The sequence below is a fragment of the Oncorhynchus mykiss genome, chromosome 24 (assembly GCF_013265735.2).
Source record: "Oncorhynchus mykiss isolate Arlee chromosome 24, USDA_OmykA_1.1, whole genome shotgun sequence".
NCBI lineage: Eukaryota > Metazoa > Chordata > Actinopteri > Salmoniformes > Salmonidae > Oncorhynchus > Oncorhynchus mykiss.
The window spans coordinates 9,923,009-9,943,395 of record NC_048588.1 but is presented as its reverse complement, the minus strand read 5'-3'; the positions used below and the strand labels follow the sequence as shown (position 1 = coordinate 9,943,395).

Genomic DNA, 20,387 nt, shown 5'->3' with positions numbered 1-20,387 from the left:
GTGTTCAGCTGTGTTGCTTTTACGCCAAACATAACGTTTTGCATTGTGGCCAAAAAGTTCAATTTTGGTTTCATTTGACCAGAGCACCTTCTTCCACATGTTTGGTGTGTCTCCCAGGTGGCTTGTGGCAAACTTTAAACTACACTTTTTATGGATATCTTTAAGAAATGTCTTTCTTCTTGCCACTCTTCCATAAAGGTCAGATTTGTGCAATATACGACTGATTGTTGTCCTGTGGACAGAGTCTCCCACCTCAGCTGTAGATCTCTGCAGTTCATCCAGAGTGATCATGGGCCTCTTGGCTGCATCTCTGATCAGTCTTCTCCTTGTATGAGCTGAAAGTTTAGAGGGACGGCCAGGTCTTGGTAGATTTCCAGTGGTCTGATACTCCTTCCATTTCAATATTATCGCTTGCACAGTGCTCCTTGGGATGTTTAAAGCTTGGGAAATCTTTTTGTATCCAAATCCGGCTTTAAACTTCTTCACAATAGTATCTCGGACCTGCCTGGTGTGTTCCTTGTTCTTCGTGATGCTCTCTGCGCTTTTAACGGACCTCTGAGACTATCACAGTGCAGGTGCATTTATACGGAGACTTGATTACACACAGGTGGATTGTATTTATCATCATTAGTCATTTAGGTCAACATTGGATCATTCAGAGATCCTCACTGAACTTCTGGAGAGAGTTTGCTGCACTGAAAGTAAAGGGGCTGAATAATTTTGCACGCCCAATTTTTCAGTTTTTGATTTGTTAAAAAAGTTTGAAATATCCAATAAATGTCGTTCCACTTCATGATTGTGTCCCACTTGTTGTTGATTCGTCACAAAAAAATACAGTTTTATATCTTTATGTTTGAAGCCTGAAATGTGGCAAAAGGTCGCAAAGTTCAAGGGGGCCGAATACTTTCGCAAGGCACTGTATGTGTCACATAGACACACACATTACTCCCCCCCTCTTGCTCTCTCTCTCTCTCTTTCTCTCTCTCTCTTTCCCTCTCTCTCTTTCTCTCTCTCTCTCCTTCTCTTTCTCTTTCTCTCTCTCTCTCTCTCTCTCTCTTTCTCTCTCTCTCTCTTTCTCTCTCTTTCTCTCTCTCTCTCTCTCTCTCTCTCTCTCTCTCTCTCTCTCTCTTTCTCTCTCTCTCTCTCTCTCTCTCTTTCTCTCTCTCTCTCTCTCTCTTTCTCTCTCTCTCTCTCTCTCTCTCTCTCTCTCTCTCTCTCTCTTTCTCTCTCTTTCTCTCTCTCTCTCTCTCTTCCTCTCTCTCTCTCTCTCTCTCTCTCCCTATTTCTCCCCCTCTCTCTCTCTCTCTCTCTCTCTCTCTCTCTCTCTCTCTCTCTCTCTCTCTCTCTCTCTCTCTCTCTCTCTCTCTCTCTCACTCACTCACTCACTTACTCCTTCTTTTCCTGTCTGTCTCTGTTGCTGTCTTGTCAGATTAGGATGTTTTGTTCGTTGTTTCAGTCACTGCCACCTGCAGTCAGCTGCTTGGAGCTCCTCTCAAACAGAGGGGAACAATAGCTGTAGCGTTTGCCTCACAAGTGCATGTCATAGCATTACATTTGAATGTTTACACATCAAGTTGTGCCTGAGGCAGAGGATATTTTATTCACACTTCTCTCCTGATACAGATAGATCTCAGTCAGCCATTGGTCTCAAGGACCCTTTGAGGACATTGTACACAAGCTCTCTGATGTCATTGTCGAGGCCGAGTACGACAGCCAATCGCAACAACTCCTCGACAACTTCCAGGTATGGTAAAATGGTCCATTTAATGGGGTACAAAAGCAGTATTTTATTATACTATAGTATATGTTTGTGTGTTTCAGGGTTATGTGTCCGTGCATCCCCATACTGTTCTTCTGGACCCCCTTCCAGCAATGAGCCAGCTACTGGATCGCTTTGCCTCCAAACAGATTATGAGCCAGCTCCAGAACTCCCCGAGAAGTACAGCACAGTGGCCTCACTGTCCCTCCTCTAGACATCTGCCAAGCCAAGCTCTCATCTGTCTTATGCTCTCACTGAGAGCACTGTCCCACCTGGACAAAAGGAACACCTATGTGAGAGTGCTATTCATTGACTACAGCTCAGTGTTCAACACCATAGTGCCCTCAAAGCTCATCACTATTTAAAAAAAAATGTAAACTCTGTTTATTCAGTTTTACACACAAGACAACAAAAAACAATATAAATAATATACTCAACTAGAAAAAATACAACAACAAAAAAAGATTTGCTTCAAAGATACCGTACTTTAGATAAGTTAAACACACCGGGCAGAGGGCTACAAAGGTTAAAGGGCAATCTGTAGTACAGGGACAGAGCAAACACCTCATCATTGTTCCTGTAAACAGTCAAGGGATAGGGGTAGAGAAATGCAACCACTCACAAACAGTCATGGCCACAGACCGACTATCCACAGGATCAAAAATAAAGTTCACAATGCTTTAAAATAAAAATATGTATAATAATCATTTTATGTAAGTGTGAACAAAATATTTAAACAGGGCAAAACAAGCTCGCATTTTAGTCTCTGACCGGGCAAGATGAACAAGGTATCCTCAGTTCACAATCAATACGCACATAATCAACCTTAATACCCCCCCCCCCCCCCCTAAAAAAAACCCCACAAAGAAATGCTCATCCAACCCTTAAGTCACAAGGGAGTCAAATACAGACTTATTTTTTGTTTTAATATGAATGACATCAGAGGATGGACAGTTTAAAGTAAGACCGGAATGGAGCCCAAGCATCATAAAACAGTTTGGGGTTCCCACGTGTATTGAATTAAATTTTTTCTAGTTTCAGAGAGCACAACGCATCTCTCACTCAATATTTATAAGATGTTAGAGCTGCCATCTTCCAGGTCTGTAGTATTAGCCATCTAGCTAAAAGAGTTGTATGAGCAACAGTGTCCAACTGAATTCTTGACAGGGGGGTACCTATGGGCAGTCCTCCAAAAAGGTCTGTAAGGGGAGACGGATCTATAACAGGGTCATATATATCAGAGAAACATTTAAATATTACTCTGAGAAACCTGAAAGTTTATGACAGCCCCAAAACATGTGCAACAGTGTGGCTGGTTCCATTTTACATCTGACAGAGGTAGGATCAAAATTAGAGAATATTCTTCCAAGTTTGGCCCCGGACCAGTGGACACGGTGAACCACCTTGAATTGAATGAGGCTCTGTCTAGCGCTAAAAGAGGACGAATGTACCCTGTACAGCACAGATTCCCAGGTGTCTTCCCCAAGTTCCTCCCCCAAATCCTTTTCCAATCGAGTCTTTAAAGGCACCAAAGAAGGGTTCTGTATGTCATTAATGATTGCATATACATCTGAAATTGCGCCCATAGGAAGCTTGTTCAGCACAAAGATGCTCTCTATAGCTGTATTCGCTGGCCTATGGGGAAACTCAGGTGTGTTAGCTCTGACAAAGTTCCTAGTCTGGAGATAGCGGAAAAAGTGGGATTGGGGGAGGTTGAAATTTTCCTGTAGCTGAGCAAAAGAGGCAAATGTATCATCAAAGAATAATTGGGCTAGTGAGGAGAGGCCTAGTGAGTGCCAAAAGGCAAAAGCCCCATCATTCAAAGATGGAGGAAATAAAATGTTCTGATTGATTGGGCCTGATAGAGAAAAGCCTCGGAGGCTAAAGGCTAAATGGAACTGATTCCAAATTTTAAGAGACTGCTTTACAATTGGGTTGACACACATTTTGCCTAGGGACACTGGGAGAGAGGAGCACAACACATAAGAAAGTGCAACAGGTTTACATGATTCAGACTCCATCTGGACCCAGAGTGGTCTAGGGCCAGTAGGATCAGTCTGCAGCCAGTACAAAAGGGCTCTGAAATTTGCAGCCCAATAGTATGTCTGAAAATTTGGTAGGCTTCTGTAAATGTTTTCTACCAATCCGTGGTACCTTGCCATCCCAAATAAAATACATGAATGTTTGATCCAGTGAATTATAAAAAGATTTTGGAATAAAAATGGGTGAACATTGAAATAAATATAAAAATTTGGGCAACACATTCATTTGAATGACATTAATCCTTCCAATAAAATAAAGAGGTAGCAAATTCCAAAAAGTAAAAGATTGTTTCAAACTGTCAGGTGCGTGAATGAGGACCCAAAAGCGAATTAACAAAACAGAGTTTCTTTAATGACGAAACACACGTAGGCTCAGATGGACAGGCAGATTCCGACAGGACAGGACAAGGTTGCAGCAAACACGACGATAGTCTGGTTCAGGCATGAGTAACACAAACGAGAATCCGACAAAGACAGAAACAGGAACAGAGAGAGATATAGAGACCAAATCAGAGGGAAAAAGGAAACAGGTGGGAAAAGGGGTGAACGAGGTGGTTAGGGAAGACAAGGAACAGCTGGGGGAAAGAGGGGAAGAAAAGGTAGCCTAATACGACCAGCAGAGGGAGACAGGGTGAAGAGAAAGAACAGGAACAAGACACAACATGACAATACATGACAGTACCCCCCCACTCACCGAGCGCCTCCTGGCGCACTCGAGGAGGAAACCTGGCGGCAACGGAGGAAATCATCGATCAGCGAACGGTCCAGCACGTCCCGAGAGGGAACCCAACTCCTCTCCTCAGGACCGTACCCCTCCCAATCCACTAGGTACTGGTGACCACGGCCCCGAGGACGCATGTCCAAAATCTTACGGACCCTGTAGATAGGTGCGCCCTCGACAAGGATGGGGGGGGGGGGGGCGGGAGACGAGCGGGGGCGCGAAGAACGGGCTTAACACAGGAGACATGGAAGACCGGGTGGACGCGACGAAGATATCGCGGAAGAAGAAGTCGCACTGCGACAGGATTAATGATCTGAGAAATACGGAACGGACCAATGAACCGCGGGGTCAACTTGCGAGAAGCTGTCTTAAGGGGAAGGTTCTGAGTGGAGAGCCAAACTCTCTGACCGCGACAATATCTAGGACTCTTAGTTCTACGCTTATTAGCAGCTCTCACAGTCTGCGCCCTATAACGGCAAAGTGCAGACCTGACCCTCTTCCAGGTGCGCTCGCAACGTTGGACAAAAGCCTGAGCGGAGGGGACGCTGGACTCGGCGAACTGAGATGAGAACAGCGGAGGCTGGTACCCGAGGCTACTCTGAAAAGGAGATAGCCCGGTCACAGACGAAGGAAGCGAGTTGTGGGCGTATTCTGCCCAGGGGAGCTGTTCTGACCAAGACGCAGGGTTGCGAAAAGAAAGACTGCGTAAGATGCGACCAATAGTCTGATTGGCCCGTTCTGCTTGACCGTTAGACTGGGGGTGAAAGCCGGAAGAGAGACTGACGGAAGCCCCAATCAAACGGCAAAACTCCCTCCAAAATTGAGACGTGAATTGCGGACCTCTGTCCGAAACGACGTCTGACGGAAGGCCATGAATTCTGAAAACATTCTCGATGATGATTTGTGCCGTCTCTTTAGCAGAAGGAAGCTTAGCAAGGGGAATAAAATGAGCCGCCTTAGAGAACCTATCGACAACCGTAAGAATAACAGTCTTCCCCGCTGACGAAGGCAGTCCGGTGACAAAATCTAAGGCGATGTGAGACCACGGTCGAGAGGGAATGGGAAGCGGCCTGAGACGGCCGGCAGGAGGGGAGTTACCGGACTTAGTCTGCGCGCAGACCGAACAAGCAGCCACGAAACGACGCGTGTCATGCTCCCGGGTGGGCCACCAAAAACGCTGGCGAATGGAAGCAAGCGTACCCCGAACGCCAGGGTGGCCGGCTAACTTGGCAGAGTGAGCCCACTGAAGAACGGCCAGACGAGTAGGAACGGGAACGAAAAGAAGGTTCCTAGGACAAGCGCGCGGCGACGGAGTGTGAGTGAGTGCTTGCTTTACCTGCCTCTCAATTCCCCAGACAGTCAACCCGACAACACGCCCCTCAGGGAGAATCCCCTCAGGGTCAGTGGAGGCTACTGAAGAACTGAAGAGACGAGATAAAGCATCAGGCTTGGTGTTCTTAGAGCCCGGACGATAAGAAATCACGAACTCGAAACGAGCGAAAAACAGCGCCCAGCGCGCCTGACGCGCATTAAGTCGTGTGGCAGAACGGATGTACTCAAGGTTCCTATGGTCAGTCCAAACGACAAAAGGAACGGTCGCCCCCTCCAACCACTGTCGCCATTCGCCTAGGGCTAAGCGGATGGCGAGCAGTTCGCGGTTTCCCACATCATAGTTACGTTCCGACGGCGACAGGCGATGAGAAAAATACGCGCAAGGGTGGACCTTGTCGTCAGAGAGGGAGCGCTGAGAAAGAATGGCTCCCACGCCCACCTCTGACGCGTCAACCTCGACAACGAACTGTCTAGAGACGTCAGGTGTAACAAGGATAGGTGCGGATGTAAAACGATTCTTGAGGAGATCAAAAGCTCCCTGGGCGGAAACGGACCACTTAAAGCACGTCTTGACAGAAGTAAGGGCTGTGAGAGGAGCTGCCACCTGACCGAAATTACGGATGAAACGACGATAGAAGTTTGCGAAGCCGAGAAAGCGCTGCAGCTCGACGCGTGACTTAGGGACGGGCCAATCAATGACAGCTTGGACTTTAGCGGGATCCATCTTAATGCCTTCAGCGGAAATAACAGAACCGAGAAATGTGACGGAGGAGGCATGAAAAGTGCACTTCTCAGCCTTCACAAAAAGACAATTCTCTAAAAGGCGCTGGAGGACACGTCGAACGTGCTGAACATGAATCTGGAGTGACGGTGAAAAAATCAGGATATCGTCAAGGTAAACGAAAACAAAGATGTTCAGCATATCTCTCAGGACATCATTGACTAATGCCTGAAACACAGCTGGAGCGTTAGCGAGGCCGAAAGGAAGAACCCGGTATTCAAAGTGCCCTAACGGAGTGTTAAACGCCGTCTTCCACTCGTCCCCCTCCCTGATGCGCACGAGATGGTAAGCGTTACGAAGGTCCAACTTAGTGAAAAACCTGGCTCCCTGCAGGATCTCGAAGGCTGAAGACATAAGAGGAAGCGGATAACGATTCTTCACTGTTATGTCATTCAGCCCTCGATAATCTATGCAGGGGCGCAGGGACCCGTCCTTCTTCTTAACAAAAAAAAACCCCGCTCCGGCGGGAGAGGAGGAGGGGACTATGGTACCGGCGGCAAGAGCTACAGACAAATAATCTTCGAGAGCCTTACGTTCGGGAGCCGACAGAGAGTATAGTCTACCCCGGGGGGGAGTGGTTCCCGGAAGGAGATCAATACTACAATCATACGACCGGTGTGGAGGAAGAGAGGTGGCCCTGGACCGACTGAACACCGTGCGCAGATCGTGATATTCCTCCGGCACCCCTGTCAAATCACCAGGCTCCTCCTGTGAAGAAGAGACAGAGGAAACAGGAGGGACAGCAGACATTAAACATTTCACATGACAAGAGACGTTCCAGGAGAGGATAGAATTACTAGACCAATTAATAGAAGGATTATGACAAACTAGCCAGGGATGGCCCAAAACAACAGGTGTAAAAGGTGAACGAAAAATTAAAAAAGAAATGGTTTCGCTATGATTACCAGAGACAGTGAGGGTTAAAGGTAGCGTCTCACGCTGAATCCTGGGGAGAGGACTACCATCCAAGGCGAACAAGGCCGTGGGCTCCCTTAACTGTCTGAGAGGAATGTCATGTTCCCGAGCCCAGGTCTCGTCCATAAAACAGCCCTCCGCCCCAGAGTCTATCAAGGCACTGCAGGAAGCTGACGAACCGGTCCAGCGTAGATGGACCGACAAGGTAGTGCAGGATCTTGAAGGAGAGACAGGAGTAGTAGCGCTCACCAGTAGCCCTCCGCTTACTGATGAGCTCTGGCTTTTACTGGACATGAAGTGGCAAAATGACCAGCGGAACCGCAATAGAGACAGAGGCGGTTGGTGATTCTCCGTTCCCTCTCTTTAGTCGAGATGCGGATACCTCCCAGCTGCATAGGCTCAGCACCCGAGCCGGCAGAGGAAGATGGTAGTGATGCGGAGAGGGGGGCAACGGAGAACGCGAGCTCCTTTCCACGAGCTCGGTGACAAAGATCAACCCGTCGCTCAATGCGAATAGCGAGTTCAATCAAGGAATCCACGCTGGAAGGAACCTCCCGGGAGAGAATCTCATCCTTTACCTCTGCGCGGAGACCCTCCAGAAAACGAGCGAGCAAAGCCGGCTCGTTCCAGCCACTGGAGGCAGCAAGAGTGCGAAACTCAATAGAGTAGTCTGTTATGGATCGATTACCTTGACATAGGGAAGACAGGACCCTGGAAGCCTCCTCCCCAAAAACAGATCGATCAAAAACCCGTATCATCTCCTCCTTAAAGTCCTGATACTGGTTAGTACACTCAGCCCTTGCCTCCCAGATTGCCGTGCCCCACTCACGAGCCCGTCCAGTAAGGAGAGATATGACGTAGGCGATACGAGCAGTGCTCCTGGAGTAAGTGTTGGGCTGGAGAGAAAACACAATATCACACTGGGTGAGGAACGAGCGGCATTCAGTGGGCTCCCCAGAGTAACACGGCGGGTTATTGATTCTGGGCTCCGGAGATTCGAAAGCCCTGGAAGTGGCCGGTGGATCGAGGCGGAGATGGTGAACCTGTTCTGTGAGGTTGGAGACTTGGGTGGCCAGGGTCTCAACGGCATGTCGAGCAGCAGACAATTCCTGCTCGTGTCTGCCTAGCATCGCTCCCTGGATCTCGACGGCTGAGTGGAGAGGATCCGAAGTCGCTGGGTCCATTCTTGGTCGGATTCTTCTGTCAGGTGCGTGAATGAGGACCCAAAAGCGAATTAACAAAACAGAGTTTCTTTAATGACGAAACACACGTAGGCTCAGATGGACAGGCAGATTCCGACAGGACAGGACAAGGTTGCAGCAAACACGACGATAGTCTGGTTCAGGCATGAGTAACACAAACGAGAATCCGACAAAGACAGAAACAGGAACAGAGAGAGATATAGAGACCAAATCAGAGGGAAAAAGGAAACAGGTGGGAAAAGGGGTGAACGAGGTGGTTAGGGAAGACAAGGAACAGCTGGGGGAAAGAGGGGAAGAAAAGGTAGCCTAATACGACCAGCAGAGGGAGACAGGGTGAAGAGAAAGAACAGGAACAAGACACAACATGACAATACATGACAGTACCCCCCCACTCACCGAGCGCCTCCTGGCGCACTCGAGGAGGAAACCTGGCGGCAACGGAGGAAATCATCGATCAGCGAACGGTCCAGCACGTCCCGAGAGGGAACCCAACTCCTCTCCTCAGGACCGTACCCCTCCCAATCCACTAGGTACTGGTGACCACGGCCCCGAGGACGCATGTCCAAAATCTTACGGACCCTGTAGATAGGTGCGCCCTCGACAAGGATGGGGGGGGGGGGGGGGCGGGAGACGAGCGGGGGCGCGAAGAACGGGCTTAACACAGGAGACATGGAAGACCGGGTGGACGCGACGAAGATATCGCGGAAGAAGAAGTCGCACTGCGACAGGATTAATGATCTGAGAAATACGGAACGGACCAATGAACCGCGGGGTCAACTTGCGAGAAGCTGTCTTAAGGGGAAGGTTCTGAGTGGAGAGCCAAACTCTCTGACCGCGACAATATCTAGGACTCTTAGTTCTACGCTTATTAGCAGCTCTCACAGTCTGCGCCCTATAACGGCAAAGTGCAGACCTGACCCTCTTCCAGGTGCGCTCGCAACGTTGGACAAAAGCCTGAGCGGAGGGGACGCTGGACTCGGCGAACTGAGATGAGAACAGCGGAGGCTGGTACCCGAGGCTACTCTGAAAAGGAGATAGCCCGGTCACAGACGAAGGAAGCGAGTTGTGGGCGTATTCTGCCCAGGGGAGCTGTTCTGACCAAGACGCAGGGTTGCGAAAAGAAAGACTGCGTAAGATGCGACCAATAGTCTGATTGGCCCGTTCTGCTTGACCGTTAGACTGGGGGTGAAAGCCGGAAGAGAGACTGACGGAAACCCCAATCAAACGGCAAAACTCCCTCCAAAATTGAGACGTGAATTGCGGACCTCTGTCCGAAACGACGTCTGACGGAAGGCCATGAATTCTGAAAACATTCTCGATGATGATTTGTGCCGTCTCTTTAGCAGAAGGAAGCTTAGCAAGGGGAATAAAATGAGCCGCCTTAGAGAACCTATCGACAACCGTAAGAATAACAGTCTTCCCCGCTGACGAAGGCAGTCCGGTGACAAAATCTAAGGCGATGTGAGACCACGGTCGAGAGGGAATGGGAAGCGGCCTGAGACGGCCGGCAGGAGGGGAGTTACCGGACTTAGTCTGCGCGCAGACCGAACAAGCAGCCACGAAACGACGCGTGTCATGCTCCCGGGTGGGCCACCAAAAACGCTGGCGAATGGAAGCAAGCGTACCCCGAACGCCAGGGTGGCCGGCTAACTTGGCAGAGTGAGCCCACTGAAGAACGGCCAGACGAGTAGGAACGGGAACGAAAAGAAGGTTCCTAGGACAAGCGCGCGGCGACGGAGTGTGAGTGAGTGCTTGCTTTACCTGCCTCTCAATTCCCCAGACAGTCAACCCGACAACACGCCCCTCAGGGAGAATCCCCTCAGGGTCAGTGGAGGCTACTGAAGAACTGAAGAGACGAGATAAAGCATCAGGCTTGGTGTTCTTAGAGCCCGGACGATAAGAAATCACGAACTCGAAACGAGCGAAAAACAGCGCCCAGCGCGCCTGACGCGCATTAAGTCGTTTGGCAGAACGGATGTACTCAAGGTTCCTATGGTCAGTCCAAACGACAAAAGGAACGGTCGCCCCCTCCAACCACTGTCGCCATTCGCCTAGGGCTAAGCGGATGGCGAGCAGTTCGCGGTTTCCCACATCATAGTTACGTTCCGACGGCGACAGGCGATGAGAAAAATACGCGCAAGGGTGGACCTTGTCGTCAGAGAGGGAGCGCTGAGAAAGAATGGCTCCCACGCCCACCTCTGACGCGTCAACCTCGACAACGAACTGTCTAGAGACGTCAGGTGTAACAAGGATAGGTGCGGATGTAAAACGATTCTTGAGGAGATCAAAAGCTCCCTGGGCGGAAACGGACCACTTAAAGCACGTCTTGACAGAAGTAAGGGCTGTGAGAGGAGCTGCCACCTGACCGAAATTACGGATGAAACGACGATAGAAGTTCGCGAAGCCGAGAAAGCGCTGCAGCTCGACGCGTGACTTAGGGACGGGCCAATCAATGACAGCTTGGACTTTAGCGGGATCCATCTTAATGCCTTCAGCGGAAATAACAGAACCGAGAAATGTGACGGAGGAGGCATGAAAAGTGCACTTCTCAGCCTTCACAAAAAGACAATTCTCTAAAAGGCGCTGGAGGACACGTCGAACGTGCTGAACATGAATCTGGAGTGACGGTGAAAAAATCAGGATATCGTCAAGGTAAACGAAAACAAAGATGTTCAGCATGTCTCTCAGGACATCATTGACTAATGCCTGAAAGACAGCTGGAGCGTTAGCGAGGCCGAAAGGAAGAACCCGGTATTCAAAGTGCCCTAACGGAGTGTTAAACGCCGTCTTCCACTCGTCCCCCTCCCTGATGCGCACGAGATGGTAAGCGTTACGAAGGTCCAACTTAGTGAAAAACCTGGCTCCCTGCAGGATCTCGAAGGCTGAAGACATAAGAGGAAGCGGATAACGATTCTTCACTGTTATGTCATTCAGCCCTCGATAATCTATGCAGGGGCGCAGGGACCCGTCCTTCTTCTTAACAAAAAAAAACCCCGCTCTGGCGGGAGAGGAGGAGGGGACTATGGTACCGGCGGCAAGAGCTACAGACAAATAATCTTCGAGAGCCTTACGTTCGGGAGCCGACAGAGAGTATAGTCTACCCCGGGGGGGAGTGGTTCCCGGAAGGAGATCAATACTACAATCATACGACCGGTGTGGAGGAAGAGAGGTGGCCCTGGACCGACTGAACACCGTGCGCAGATCGTGATATTCCTCCGGCACCCCTGTAAAATCACCAGGCTCCTCCTGTGAAGAAGAGACAGAGGAAACAGGAGGGACAGCAGACATTAAACATTTCACATGACAAAAGACGTTCCAGGAGAGGATAGAATTACTAGACCAATTAATAGAAGGATTATGACAAACTAGCCAGGGATGGCCCAAAACAACAGGTGTAAAAGGTGAACGAAAAATTAAAAAAGAAATGGTTTCGCTATGATTACCAGAGACAGTGAGGGTTAAAGGTAGCGTCTCACGCTGAATCCTGGGGAGAGGACAAGGCCGTGGGCTCCCTTAACTGTCTGAGAGGAATGTCATGTTCCCGAGCCCAGGTCTCGTCCATAAAACAGCCCTCCGCCCCAGAGTCTATCAAGGCACTGCAGGAAGCTGACGAACCGGTCCAGCGTAGATGGACCGACAAGGTAGTGCAGGATCTTGAAGGAGAGACAGGAGTAGTAGCGCTCACCAGTAGCCCTCCGCTTACTGATGAGCTCTGGCTTTTACTGGACATGAAGTGGCAAAATGACCAGCGGAACCGCAATAGAGACAGAGGCGGTTGGTGATTCTCCGTTCCCTCTCTTTAGTCGAGATGCGGATACCTCCCAGCTGCATAGGCTCAGCACCCGAGCCGGCAGAGGAAGATGGTAGTGATGCGGAGAGGGGGGCAACGGAGAACGCGAGCTCCTTTCCACGAGCTCGGTGACAAAGATCAACCCGTCGCTCAATGCGAATAGCGAGTTCAATCAAGGAATCCACGCTGGAAGGAACCTCCCGGGAGAGAATCTCATCCTTTACCTCTGCGCGGAGACCCTCCAGAAAACGAGCGAGCAAAGCCGGCTCGTTCCAGCCACTGGAGGCAGCAAGAGTGCGAAACTCAATAGAGTAGTCTGTTATGGATCGATTACCTTGACATAGGGAAGACAGGACCCTGGAAGCCTCCTCCCCAAAAACAGATCGATCAAAAATCCGTATCATCTCCTCCTTAAAGTCCTGATACTGGTTAGTACACTCAGCCCTTGCCTCCCAGATTGCCGTGCCCCACTCACGAGCCCGTCCAGTAAGGAGAGATATGACGTAGGCGATACGAGCAGTGCTCCTGGAGTAAGTGTTGGGCTGGAGAGAAAACACAATATCACACTGGGTGAGGAACGAGCGGCATTCAGTGGGCTCCCCAGAGTAACACGGCGGGTTATTGATTCTGGGCTCCGGAGATTCGAAAGCCCTGGAAGTGGCCGGTGGATCGAGGCGGAGATGGTGAACCTGTTCTGTGAGGTTGGAGACTTGGGTGGCCAGGGTCTCAACGGCATGTCGAGCAGCAGACAATTCCTGCTCGTGTCTGCCTAGCATCGCTCCCTGGATCTCGACGGCTGAGTGGAGAGGATCCGAAGTCGCTGGGTCCATTCTTGGTCGGATTCTTCTGTCAGGTGCGTGAATGAGGACCCAAAAGCGAATTAACAAAACAGAGTTTCTTTAATGACGAAACACACGTAGGCTCAGATGGACAGGCAGATTCCGACAGGACAGGACAAAGTTGCAGCAAACACGACGATAGTCTGGTTCAGGCATGAGTAACACAAACGAGAATCCGACAAAGACAGAAACAGGAACAGAGAGAGATATAGAGACCAAATCAGAGGGAAAAAGGAAACAGGTGGGAAAAGGGGTGAACGAGGTGGTTAGGGAAGACAAGGAACAGCTGGGGGAAAGAGGGGAAGAAAAGGTAGCCTAATACGACCAGCAGAGGGAGACAGGGTGAAGAGAAAGAACAGGAACAAGACACAACATGACAATACATGACACAAACTGTCTGCTAGAGCAACAAAGTTTTCCTGAAACAAATTTGAATATTGGATCCCAGGCAATCATAAACTGAAAACTTATAAAAGAGCACTTAAAAGCAGCCTTTTTACAGGAAAAAGCTCACTCTTGCCTAGATTCAGCTTTTACCCTGAGATTTATCCAAATGTTTTAAGAACAGATAAGGCACGTGGCAATGAGGTATCAGGGTTGGAGATAAACAAAATGAGGTCATCAGCATTTAGCAAGACTTTCTGCTCTAAGCCCGTCCTGATTATACCTTGAGCATAGTGCAATGGCGAGAGGCTCGATTGCCAAAGCAAACAACAAGGGGGAGAGTGGACAACCCTGTGTGGATCCGCGGTGCAAGGGAAAATAGTCAGAGGACAAGTTGTTGGTCCGTACCGAAGCCATGGGAGAAAAATAAAGAATCTTTATCCACGCAATGAATTTGGGGCCAAAGCCAAATCTATAAAGGGCAGCTGTTAGGTAATCCCACTCAACACTGTCAAAATCTTTTTCCGCATCAAGTGAGACCACCACCTCCGGGTCCCCCGACACTGGGGAGTACAGTATATTCATAAGGCTTCTAATATTGAAAAACAAATGCCTATTTCTCACAAAGCCAGTCTGGTCAGAGTGTATTACTTGGTGCAGCGAGCTTGGCTATGATTTTGTAATCACAGTTTAAAAGCGAGATTGGGCGATAGGATCCACATTCCAGGCGGTCTTTGTGTTTCTTTAATAGTAATGAAATTGAAGCATGATAAAGACTAGGCGATAGCTTTGAGGTATTAAGGCACTCTGCAAATAGTCGAGACAAGAATGGGCAAAGCAGACCAGAAAACGTCCTGTATAATTCAGTTGGAAAACCGTCCGGACCCGGTGATTTACCACTTTTCATTGAGGACACTGCTGTTGCAATCTCCTCTGGTGTAAATTCTTCTTCTAGACTGTCATGGGAGTCTGTATAAATTGAAGGCATATTCAAGGCATTAAATAATTAATCAATCAGCAAAAGGTCTTGGGGAGATTCAGAGGTGTATAGCGCAGAGTAAAATAGTTTGAATTGATCATTGATCTCTTTATGTATAACTGTGGTGGCACCATACAGGGTCCTTATTTGTGGAATTAAACGTGAGGCCTCAAATTTATGGATCTGATGTGCAAGGAGTCTACTGGCCTTGTCGCCTTGTTCATACACTCTGTTTCGAGCTCGCAAGAGTAACTGTTCAGCTTGCCTGGTAGAAAGCTCATCAAATTCAGATTGGAGTAGTCTTTATGTAGATCAGAGGAAGGATCCGTAGCATACTTCTCATCCAATGTGTCTATGGCTTTGCTCAGATCCCAAAGCCACTGAAAGCAAGCTTTGTTTTGATTGGCTGTATAAGAAATAATTTGGCAACGTATGTATGCTTTAAGAGACTCCCATATGGTAGAGCAGGACATACCTGCCGTTGAATTAGTTTCTAGGAATAAGGCGATTTCAGAAGAAATGAAATTGACAAACTCCTTATCTGAGAGTAAAATGGGGTTAAGACACCATTCATAACACATAGGAGGTCGCTGGGGAAACTCTCGTTCAAGCACTAAGGGTGATTGGTCAGAAATAACAATACTCTTATAAGTACACCGCCGAAGGTTAGGCAGAAGTTTTTTGTCTAAAAATAAGTAGTCAATGCGGGAGTATTTTTGATGAACATGAGAATAAAAGGAATACTGTCTATATGTATGCCTCACACATGGCATATTTCTGAAGAAAATATTGAATAAGTAGGGCACATTTAGATGGGCCTGTAGTTCTTCGTGAGGACTTGTCAAGAACTGGAGTGGAACACTTAACCAACCCAGTCCCTACGCATCCTAAAATGCTCACCAGTCCTCAAGTGAGTCTCTTGTAGAAATGCAACATTTGCATTCAAACCCTTTAAGTGTCAGCACCCTCTTACGCTTCACAGGGTTGTCAACCCCTTTGATGTTCAACGAAATGGCCAAACCCGGACGATGCTGGGCCAATTGTGTGCCGCCCTATGGGACTCCCACTCACGACCGGATGTGATGCAGCCTGGATTCAAACCAGGGACTTCAGTGACACCCCCTGCACTGAGATGCAGTGCCTTAGACCGCTGTGCCACTCGGGAGCCATCAAAGCTCATCACTAAGCTAAAGACCCTGGGACTAAACACCACCCTCTGCAACTGGATCCTGGACTTCCTGACGGGCCGCCCCTAAGTGGTAAGGGCAGGCATCAACACATCTGCCATGCTGATCCTTAACATGGGGGCCCCTCAGGGGTGCGTGCTTAGTTCCCTCCTGTACTTCCTGTTCACTGACGACTGGGTGGCCAAGCATGACTCCAACACCATCATTAAGTTTGCTGACGATACAACAGTGGTAGGCCTGATCACTAAAAACAATAAGATAACCTATAGAGAGAAGGTCAGAGATCTGGCAGTGTGGTGCCAGAACAAAAACCTCTCCCTCAACGTGAGCAAGACAAAGGAGCTAATCGTGGACTACAGTAAAAGGAGGGCCGAACACGCCCCCATTGACATCGACGGGCTGTAGTGGAGCGGGTTGAGAGTTTCAAGTTCCTTGGTGTCCACATCACCAACAAACTATCATGGTCCGAACACACCAAGACAGTTATGAAGAGGGCATGACAATGCCTTTTCCCCCTCAGAAGACTTGGAATGGGTCCCCAGATCCTCAAAAAGTTCTACAGCTGCACCATCGAGAGTATCCTGACTGGTTGCATCACCACCTGGTGTAGCAACTGCTCGGCATCTGACTGTAAGGCGCTACAAAGGGTAGTGCGTACAGCCCAGTACATCACTGGGGCCAAGCTTCCTGCCATCCAGGACATATATACTAGGCGGTGGCAGAGGAAGGCCCAAAAAATTGTCAAAGACTCTAGTCACCCAAGTCATAGACTGTTCTCTCTGCTACTGCATGGCAAGCGGTACCGGAGTGCCAAGTCTAGGTCCAAGAGGCTCCTTAACAGCTTCTACCCCCAAGCCATAAGACTACTGAACAATTAATAAAATGGCCACCCGGACTATTTGCATTGACACCCCCCTCTCTTTGTTTTTACAGTGCTGTTACTCACTGTTTATTATCAATAAATCAATCAAATTGATTTATATAGCCCCTTTGACATCAGCCGATGTCACAATGTGCTGTACAGAAACCCAGCCTAAACCCAAAACAGCAAGCAATGCAGATGTAGAAGCACAGTGGTTAGGAAAACTCCCTAGAAAGGCCAGAACCTAGGAAGAAACCTAGAGAGGAACCAGGCTCTGAGGGGTTGGCCAGTCCTATTCTGGCTGTGTCGGGTGGAGATTATAACAGAACATGGCCAAGATGTTCAAACGTTCGTAGATGACCAGCAGGGTCAGATAATCACAGTGGTTGTAGAGGGTGCAAGAGGACAGCACCTCAGGAGTAAATGTCAGTTGGCTTTTCATAGCTGATCATTCAGCGTTAAAGACAGCAGGTACGGTAGAGAGAGAGTCCAAAACAGCAGGGCCGGGACAAGGTAGCATGTCGAGTGAACAGGTCAGGGTTCCATTGCTGCCGGTAGATCAGTCGAAACTGGAGCAGCAGCATGACCAGGTGAACTGGGGACAGCAAGGAGTCATCAGGCCAGGTAGTCCTGAGGCTTGGTCCTAGGGCTCAGGTCCTCCGAGAGAAGAGAGAGATAAAGAGAGAGAATAATTACAATCACACAGGACACCAGATAAGACAAGAGAAATACTCCAGATATAACAGACTGACCCTCGCCCCCGACACATAAACTATTGCAGCATAAATACTGGAGGCTGAGACAGGAGGGGGCAGGAGACACCCACTCAAGTGACACACTCCTCCTATGGATGGCATGGAAGAGCACCAGTAAGCCAGTGACTCAGCCCCTGTAATAGGGTGAGAGGCAGAGAATCCCAGTGGAGAGAGGGGAACCGGCCAGGCAGAGACAGCAAGGACGGTTCTTCGCTCCAGTGCTTTTCCATTCACCTTCACACCCCTGGGTCAGACTACACTCAATCATAGGACCTAGTGAAGAGATGAGCCTTCAGTAAAGACTTAAAGGTTGAGACCGAGTCTACGTCTCTCACATGGATAGACAGACCATTGCATAAAAATGGAGCTCTATAGGAGAAAACCCTGCCTCCAGCTGTTTACGTAGAAATTCTAGGGACAGTAGGGAGGCCTGCGTCTTGTGATTGTAGCTTACGTGTAGGTATGTACTGCAGGACCAAATCGGAAAGATAGGTAGGCGCAAGCCCATGTAATGCTTTGTAGGTTAGCAGTAAAACCAAGAAATCAGCCCTAGTCTTAACAGGAAGCCAGTGTAGAGAGACTAGCACTGGAGTAATATGAATAAAGAATGTGGTTCTAGTCAAGATTCTAGCAGCCGTGTTTAGCACTAACTGAAGTTTATTTAGTGCTTTATCCGGGAAGCCCGGAAAGTAGAGCATTGCATTATTATCTATGCATAGTCACTTTACCCCTACCTACATGTACAAATTACCTTGACTAACCTGTACCCCCTGTATATCCTCATTATTGTTATTTTATTGTGTTACTTTTGCATTTTTTACTTTAGTTTATTTAGTAAATATTTTCTTAGCTCTATTTTCTTAAAACTGCATTGTTGGTTAAGGGCTTGTAAGCATTTGGCGCATGTGACAAATAACATTTGATTTGATTTGATTTGTCTCCTCACACCTCACTATTCCTCTTCCTGTTAGTCTGTAAAACCAAGGTGGCTCATGGATCCCGCTCCCATGAGGTAAGAGACTGTCTGTCTTTCTATTGCTCAGAGTCTTTTTTGCATATTTTCCCATATATTCCATATATTTGTTTCAATTTTCTGCCTTTTTGTGTCTCTGTGTATTGCTGCTTTGTTGACACTGTGATCTCTCTCTATAGATGTGTATTGGTGTTTATTAGCCCATGGCTCTCACTCTAATTCTTCAGACTTTAGTGTCCCTGTTCTCTCTCCATACCATAAATGTCTCTGATCTTCAGTATGGCTGGTCTGTCAGAGGCCCGCCCTCCCTGTGTGCTGCAGAGCTTCGTCAACCACGGTGCCGTGCTGCACAAGGTGTTTGTGTTGGGAGAGGACCACTTCACTGTGGAGAGGCTCTCGCTGAATAACTTCTCCCCCGGACCCCGTGGTCAATGTGGACACACCCTCACCTCTTCTTCTCCCTCTTGCACTTTCTCTTCCTTTCTCTCTCTCTATCTCTCTTTCTCATTCTCATGCTTATACTGTGCTTTTAATAATCTGTTTCAATAAAACGTCTTCCTAATGTCTATGGTGTGTTTTGTGACTCCAAGAGAGTAAGACAATCTTTTTCAACAGCCACCAGGTGTCCAAGCCAGAGTTCTCTCCAACCTCACTGCAGTTAGTACGACCTCCACTTTGACAATTAACCAGTGGTGGAAAAAGTACCCAATTGTCATACTTGTGTAAAAGTATAGATACCTTACTAGAAAGTTATTCAAGTAAAGGTGAAAGTCACCCAGTAAAATACTACTTGAGTAAAAGTCTAAAAGTATTTGATTTTAAATATACTTAAGGATCAAAGGTCAATGTAATTGCTAAAATATACTTAAGTATCAAAAGTAGAAGTAAAAGTCTAAATAATTTTAAATTCCTTATATTAAGCAAAGTAGATGAAACCATTTTCTTGTTTTGAAATGTACGGCTAGCCAGAGGCACACTCCAACACTGAGACATTATTTACAAAAGATGCATTTGTGTTTAGTGAGTCCGCCAGGCCAGAGGCAGTAGGGGATGACCACATGTTCTCTTGATAAGTGCGTCAATTTAACAATTTTCCTGTCCTGCTAAGCATTCAAAATGTAATGAGAACTTTGGTTGTCAGGGAAAATGTATGGAGTAAAAAGTACATTGTTTTCTATAGGAATGTAGTGAAGTAAAAGTTGTCAAGAATATAAATAGTAAAGTAAAGTACAGATACCCCCAAAAACTACTTAAGTACTACTTTAAAAGTATTTTTACTAAAGTACTTTACAACACTGCAATAAACTATGTTCAATTTGATTCACTGGTACTGATTCCTGTACAATTGAATTAAATCTGTTTTACCCTGTTCTACTTGACCCACTGTCTACAATAAGTCTTGTCCTTTCCAGGGCCCGCATTCATAAAGCGTCTCAAACTTGTAGTGCTGGCCTAGGATCTGTTTGGTTTTTTAGATCATAAAGAATAAGATCAAATAGACCGGGGGACCTGATCCTAGATCAGCAATCCTACTCTGAGAACTGATCATCTGTCCTGTGTCCTTTTGGTGTTGTGTCTCAGCTGGATGAGAAGGTGATGAGGGCAGAGCTGGGCATGGCTCTGTTCGGGGTGGAACGTCATCATCAGCATCGACACACACACACCCTCACTATCATCAACATCAGCATCTTCCCAGGCCACTGGGCTTTTCCATCTTTCATTTCCATTATACATTTAGGTCATGGACAGATGTTCTTATCCAGAGTGACTTACAGTCATGAAAGTAAGTTATACTGCTGTATTTGCTTCCATGTTACACTTTCACTCTTGCTCACTCTTACTCAATGTTATGTTCTCTCTCTATCT

General features: G+C 47.9%; 1 protein-coding gene across 1 annotated transcript; it reads left to right on the top strand.

Annotated features, from left to right (window-relative positions):
* Nucleotides 1-1,627: 1,627 nt before the first annotated feature.
* LOC110503694 (inositol-tetrakisphosphate 1-kinase 2-like) lies at nucleotides 1,628-19,085 on the top strand. Its single transcript, XM_036961901.1, has 4 exons — nucleotides 1,628-1,744; nucleotides 1,822-2,052; nucleotides 18,520-18,560; nucleotides 18,800-19,085. The coding sequence occupies exons 2-4, from the start codon at nucleotides 1,873-1,875 to the stop codon at nucleotides 19,068-19,070; spliced, it is 492 nt and encodes a 163-aa protein (XP_036817796.1). The 5' UTR covers nucleotides 1,628-1,744; nucleotides 1,822-1,872; the 3' UTR covers nucleotides 19,071-19,085.
* The last annotated feature ends 1,302 nt before the right edge of the window (nucleotides 19,086-20,387 follow it).